Source organism: Anarrhichthys ocellatus, unplaced genomic scaffold (assembly GCF_004355925.1).
Source record: "Anarrhichthys ocellatus isolate YVR2014 unplaced genomic scaffold, GSC_Weel_1.0 scaffold15, whole genome shotgun sequence".
Taxonomy (NCBI): domain Eukaryota; kingdom Metazoa; phylum Chordata; class Actinopteri; order Perciformes; family Anarhichadidae; genus Anarrhichthys; species Anarrhichthys ocellatus.
Genome location: NW_022280045.1, coordinates 1653165 through 1660434, shown reverse-complemented (window position 1 = coordinate 1660434; position 7270 = coordinate 1653165). Strand labels below are relative to the sequence as shown.

Genomic DNA, 7270 nt, shown 5'->3' with positions numbered 1-7270 from the left:
GGGGGGGGGGGGGGGGGGGGGGGGGGAGGGAGGCCCTCGGACCCCGGACCCCAGAGAGTCTATACAAGGCTGCATTCCTCTACACCCATTACTCCCCCCCCTCACACAAACTCCCACCCACACCCCCCACCCCTCGGCTCACACAACCTGAATGCTTTTGCAACTGAAGACCGGCGAGGAGCAAATAGCATTATGTCATGTCTTTTGGCATCTTGATATTGTGCAACTTTGTGCTCCTGACCTTAAACAAATACCCGACAGACATTTGTCACGGGAAACACTCAGCCTGGAGAAAAAAAACACATCAAATAACTAGTACACAGCGCATTAGTCAGGACAACACACACAGCTTACAAATACCAGAACTATTTTTACATCGATCCAGCTTTGTCAAAATCTTTTTTTCCAACAAAAACAGTCCTATACATCACAAGCATAATGTGTGGAGTCACCACACTAAGAGTACAGCAATTCTATATCCCACAGCTAAAAGTATTCATTAGTGCAGGAAATGAATCAGACACTGACGGAGCCGCAGTATGTCACGGCTACATGAAGCCCTTTGCCATTTACCTCCATCACTGTCCTCCTTAATTACTGCTTTTTAATTTAGGGCAGGCCGTGCTGGGTATTTAGAGTATATCTTATTAGTGAGCGACCCAGAGACAATTAGTAGTACAACATGCATCCATCAACAAGGAAACATTAAAACATCCAGTCACTATTCTCAGTAACTTAAAACCTCTACGCTCATGGAATAGCTCAGTCAAGCAGTGATTATGGAGCAGTACGGCTGAAACTGTATCCGGCTAGTGCTGATAATATTATCGTTACACCAAAAAATATGAAAGAATTAGCTGCATTCACAGCTTTTGGCGAGCAGAGTGACATTGACTGGGTCTATGAAGAGACAGGTGACTTCTGTAAGTAATGTAAGCAAGAACAATCCCTCAGGAAAACCCTATCCAATCGTCTGAGTGGGTCCAAAACGTAAACTAAAAGGAGATGCAACCAGAGAAGAAGAGTAAAACATGATGCAGAAGAGTTTCCAGCTCCTGCCCGATGTTTCCACAGCATGAAGGCCACATTCTTACCCAATCCACTGGAAAGCACCAAACCACCAAATACCAACCTAATGAACTGATTTAGAGATTTGCTTAAGAAACCAAATTGTTCTCTACAATGACCTAGATGATCATATCAACAGCAAGCTTGGTTTGAATCTAAAACAAAATAACCGCATCAGGCTCACACAACTTATTTCATGAAAGTGGACATTGCCTTGTCATTTCAGCTCTGCATTACTGTGAAACTGGGACAGCGAGGCAGTCGTCAGCTTCCCGTGACTCATCACTACGATGCGGCCGCCGTATTGATTCCTCCGCACAAAGACCCTCAGAAAACAACCAAGGACTACCGAGTCATGCACGGAGCAGAACACAGCGCTCACCTGGGGCGGACGGAGGGTAGTAATTATGAGAGAGTAAGCTCATTCACAAAGTTACAGGTCAAAGTTCAGCTACTTTGTTTACATCTTTCCCACAACGCATTCCAAGGTTTTATTACCAACAAACATTAAGCATTTATTACCCAACAACAACAACAACATATTCCCCGTGCTGTTCCTCTTGGTTATGTTGCCCTCGAGGTCTTTCAGGTAGAGCATATCCAGCACGAGGCTGTCCACATACCAAACACACTATAACGCATTAATCAGTGAGTATCACAACAGCTTCTAGTGGCTCTGACTAACAAAAAGCCTCCTTTCTCTCTCTAGGCGAGGATGTTAAGACTCATGGGTGGGTTTTTGATCGTTGACACGTTGTATAAAGAAAAGCTGAATCACTGTGTGCTGTAAGCAATGTAGTGATATCTTAAAGCTTTGTATTTGGTCAACTGTAGGTGGGTTTGTCTAAATAACACGACATACCCATTAGCAGACTAACTTTCCACATGCGTATATACTGCAAGTCAACAGTAAATACGCTAATCTAACAGAGTCTAGTGCCTTTAATCTACAGAAAAAGAATTGAACTATCTTAAAATTGTGTGGTGAAGCCTCCCACATGAGCGAATGATAAGGACAGTGGGAGTGTTTAATCTATCGTCTGGAAAATGTTACACGTCAAAACAGAGTACAATTATCTACAGACTACACAAGGCAACAGTTAGGCGGCAATACCAGCAACCACTTTTATTATCTCAAAACACAACATGTTCACAAGCTGGTGAACGCACTCTGGCTACAACACAAGCAGCTATCAGTCGGCCTGAGCTCTACCGTGTGATAAGCTCTGACTTTAATATTTATAAGGGGCTAAACATCACTAATGGGGAACCTCATAGTCCTAATATGGTTGGAATCTGACGAAACCTGTCGGGTGGAAATTACAGTGACAGTCATTGAACGACTGCCGTGCTCTGTGGACACCACCACACATAAATCAATCCTCAGAAACATCTTGGATGCCATGATGACTGCAGAGGAGCATTTATCCTAAGGGTGAAGGACGGGATCATGAATTGCATCTCATAAATGCATTAAGGTCCGAGCGCATAACTCCCAACAAGAAAAAAAAAAGACCCACTTGTGCTCTTATTAGCTTCTTTAGAAAATGAAGTTGTTGATTCAAACAAATAAAAACAACATTGTCATCTTTGCAAGTAGTTATACTTGGCCTCGAGGTCAGTGGTGCTCTGGCCAAAGGGGCAACGAGTCTATATTTAACCAGTGTGAGAGGCAGGCGCATGTCGTTAGACAGCCAGTGGAGGAACACTGGGAGCAAGGGTGGTCAATTTCTGTCCAGCCAGCTTGGAGCCTGTTCAAGCAATGTAAGACTACCTGTCAAAATTCCTCTCGGACAGCTGCTGGTATGGGCTCTATGTTAAACGACTGCAAAGGGACCGCCAACTCATTGGTTGGCTATATAATGAACACAGGAAGTAAAGCTAACAATCCTGCTGTATATTCATGTTGTGACAAAGTGGACAACGGTATTCTCTATTTGTTAGTTTTATGTCAGAGCTTTGGCCCTTACACTCAAATGAAACCGGTTTTCAAGATGTCCAGAACGAGTGGAAGGAAGCACATTGCCATACGATCTCTATAATCATGCTAATATTTGACTCAGCCCCAAGGGAAGCATTCTGTGTGACTCATCCTTAAAATAAAATAAAACAGCATCACTGCTCTACTTCGTCCTCTTACTCGACTTTCACCCCGTAGTCACCAAAGTAAATATTGGACCCGTTTTTCCCAAGCTACACATCTTCCGAACATTGTGACACTAAAATGGCATTTTTCTGACAAACAAAATTAACTTTGTTTTTTGTAAAAGCTAAATATGGCTGTTAGCTTTGTAAATATCTAATGTAAGAAAAATAAAATATTAATATATTATGCAAATATGATCCAATCTGCTTATATCCACACGATGTTCACAACACACATGGGGGAGGCGAAGAAGTCCTGACCACGCCCACTTACGGGACAGGAAGTGCAAACCATTTGTGGAGCCATAGATCCTTTCAACCATGAGCAGATGAACTAACCACTTAATTGACTAATGATTCCAGCACTGCTCTTACACAGTGACCCTATCACTGTCACTTTTTCCCAGCACAATGACACAAACTCCCACCAACCAAACTGTGACTTATTAAACACCAACAAGCCCTTAAAAATACATTGACAGCTTTCAAACTAACTATCTTGATAAAATCTTTACCGAGACACAATATCAAGACGTTAGTAAATGTGTATCACTGCAGTGGAACCTTAACATCCGTACTGCATGGGTCAGTCCCTGCCTTTATCCTCTATTCTCCTATTGCTCCAACATATATGCAGAGATCATCTCAGGTGACCCACACAGATTCCATAGTAGTTACAGAGGAACACATTTGTACCCTCAGAGGAAAATGCATTGTTGTGCTTGAAAGACTTAAGTTCTCACATTACTAATGGTCTGACAAGTGAGGCTTGAGATGTGATACTGATACACCTCCCCTGGGCATGGGGGACCCGGGAAGTGTCAGAGCCCCCCCCCCCCCCCCATGAATGGACATTAGCAGCTATGGAGAGATTTGACCTCCAATGCAAATCATGAAAATGGATAAATAAATAAAGAGAAACGACAGATGGAGTGTAAGTGAAAAGTAAGGCACAGAGAACAACCCCGATATCTCCTTAAGCTATACGTACGTGATTGTTTAACTTACATTAAAATAATGATGATGGCATCTAAGATAGACATGTTTTATTTTACTGGAGATAAAATGAGAAAACACCACCTTGACTGGCAGTGGAACAGACAACGAAGGATACAGCCTTCATCGGATATAAAGGCAGCTCCACTGTAAATAACAGACAAAAGCAGATAATCGGATAACGTTAGTAGAACAAATCTGTGCATCCTACGAGGTCACCAAAGCCCTCAAGTGCTTTTCCAAATCACAAGTCTCTTTTTAAGGAAAATGATGTGCTAGTTCAAATGACATTTACCAACATCACTGACAGCAGATACCCAAGTTCTCCTCTGTCTGCGTGTATTCGTTACCCTAAAAAAACTGTTTTTGCAACCATGCAGACCACACCACTTTGAACTTTGTGGCTTCTTGTGTTGGTGATTCATAGTGAATCATCCAATCATTAGGTCCAGTTATGTGGCCAACACAGAGAACAAAAAGTGTAGACAACACAAATGTTAAGAAGCGAAGACTTGGCTTCACATGTTGTGTGGACAACTACTGCTTCACAAAATAATGAACATTAATTCAGCCTTAATGTGATTAAACCTCACGTCACCGGAGCGCTCTTCATGTTGAAGGCGCAACAAACAGACGTTAAGCTAGTTCAATAACTTACCCGGGACGAGGCCACTCGGATAAACTTGTTGCTTATTAAGAGTTTGTTAAATAATGCTCGTTATGTTTCCATGTTTTATTTGACTATCACGAGCAGGCAACCAGTGTCTTCAACTACTAAAGCAGCTAGCAAGCGCGAGCTAAAAGCTAACGTCAGGAGAAAAGTAGTTAGCCAGCTAGCATTAGTTCGCTGCCGCTGATGGACTTTTCCTTACCTTTCTCCTGGTTAAAGGATTGTATTTCTTCATCCTTCGGGTTGGAAACTTGGGTTATTATGGACATGTGGTCCATTTAGACGAGTGGTTATTCCTGTTTAGTTTCCCCACAATGTTATTCGAGCAAGCGCGCTTGCTTGGTTTCCTAGCTAGCTGTTTAAGATGAGGATGACCAGCCAGCCCACAAAGACAGGCGCCCGTCCGAGGAGAAGTGTTGGGGCTGCGGGGATAGCCAGCCAGCTAGCACGGTGGTGGATGGAAGCCGGTGGATGGCTGTCATTTATAGCTCTCCGCAAAATACCATCGCTGCAAACGAGTATTTTTTGGGCAACACCGACAGTGTGTGTGGCTTAAAAAAACAACACAAAAAAACACTGACGTTGAATCGCCAAATAGTTAGCAAGTAGCTTGAGTTAGCTGTGAAGCTCCGATCATCCAAAATGTGAGGCCGCGTCTGGAACAACGTTGAAAACACTAGGAAGCCCGTCGGAGGATCGCTCTCGTCCAAAAACACGTATCGAAAGCACGTTGCTGAAGTTGGCTAACACTTTAAAGCAAACTGTTCATCCGCTGGCCCTACAGTCCCCTTGCAACATGGAGGCTTTATGTATTTGGAGTTGCATCTGAAGCGGGGGCACTCGGAGTGGGAGGGGGTTTGTTTCTGTGATGGATCCTCTCAGGCCGCCTCGCAGCACTACATTGCTCAAACCCATGCAGCTGGATGGACGCGGCTTTCTCAAGCCTCCTCTCCTCTGTAATTACTGTTGGTCTCACCCAACAAATTACAGCTCTTTATAATAAAACAATGCATTCAAACACAATACACTTTGTGTAAGGGGGGATGTGGTGAAACCTTCAGCTACACCTTTACCATGCTCTCATGTCAAACAACAGCGAGAGTGGTTAACAATCCAAGTAAATTAGTTGACGTTTATGTCAAACCCTTTGGTGTGTGTTCTGCGGGGCTAATTTTGACATGTCGAGAGCGCCACCTAGTGTCTAAAGTAGGAAAATGCTCCGAGGATACCCTGCATTCATAATTATACAATACAGTAGGTAGGCTACAGTGCCTGCCCAACTCTGTTCAAGCAATCGCAGTTTCGGATTTGGAGATACCACTTCATGATAGGAAACTGAATGGAAAACTATGAAAAACAAATCAGAAAACTCCACTAGATATTGTCCTGACCTTAACGTGGTAGTCTATTCTGATACCCAACAGCACATATAATATAGACCTAAAGAAATACCAAAAGAAACTTAAGAGCAATTGCTTTTGTCGCTGGTTATCCACGAGCATGATACATTTGCGGCAGCGTTTTTAATTGTTCATAAGTCATTTTTTCATAAGCTACAGTCTACTTGCATATGCCTTCCTCTCAAGTCTAATCCTCTATTATTATTATTTGACTGGAGAATCATCAGAGGTATTCTATGGTGTGTCTCTGATCATGTCTTGAATACAGGTATATTATAGATGCTGCTATTGATTGATGCAAATGCTTTCCTCCTCTCTTTCTCTCTCTCTCTCTTTTATTAATCAACCCTTTCTCACAGCGTGTTTTGCGCTCCTGTAAGGTCCTATGGGCTCGGTGCGGACCACCCCTCACTGCGGTGCAGTATAGGATAAATATATCCCCCTCCACCTCCTCCTCCTCCGCCTCCTCCTCCTCCTGTCGTTGAGTCCGCAACATCCTGACTTGCCGAGGCTGGTGATCGCAGGCAGCGGCAAGCCCCCCACAGGACGGATGAATTAGAAAACCTGCTGTAACCACCGCCACCCCCTTTTATTTTTTAAAAACACAATAATTCTCTATATTGAAGAGTCTGGCTGTAAACACCGCTGCCTCGATCTTGACAGTGTGAAGCGGATACAAGGTTAGTAATAACAACAACAAAAAACTGTTTTATTGGTACAAAGGGTTGAATAGAGGAATATAATAATCAATGCAGAGAGGCCTGTGTGTTGTCGGCTCTGTATGCTTGGAGCAGTGGAACGGTAAACCTGTGTTTGTATGCAGGACGCTTTGCTGGAGTCCTGCTTAGCCATAGTAACATCTTGGCAGGGACAGGACTTGTTAGTCCAACTCTTTTAACTTGAGCTCAGAGTGCGCGACATGAGCCTGGCACACACACACACACACACACACACACACACACACACACACACACACACACACACACACACA

General features: G+C 43.5%; 2 protein-coding genes across 4 annotated transcripts in view; one reads left to right on the top strand and one right to left on the bottom strand.

The window, feature by feature from the left end:
• The window catches only part of LOC116387569 (CTD small phosphatase-like protein), a 13339-nt gene extending 7552 nt beyond the window's left edge, over window positions 1-5787 (bottom strand). Inside the window, exon 1 of one of the 2 annotated variants that reach the window (XM_031854808.1) lies at window positions 5082-5787. In XM_031854808.1, coding sequence (XP_031710668.1) covers window positions 5082-5157 — 76 coding nt within the window. In that variant the 5' untranslated portion in view covers window positions 5158-5787. The remainder of the gene's footprint in view (window positions 1-5081) is intronic. The other variant, XM_031854809.1, reaches the window with a different exon arrangement.
• A 1006-nt stretch (window positions 5788-6793) lies between these two features.
• hhatla (hedgehog acyltransferase like, a) overlaps window positions 6794-7270 on the top strand; it is a 7515-nt gene continuing 7038 nt past the window's right edge. For both annotated transcript variants that reach the window (XM_031854424.1, XM_031854423.1), the window contains exon 1: window positions 6794-6959. The gene's annotated coding sequence lies outside the window, so the exon portion shown is untranslated. The remainder of the gene's footprint in view (window positions 6960-7270) is intronic.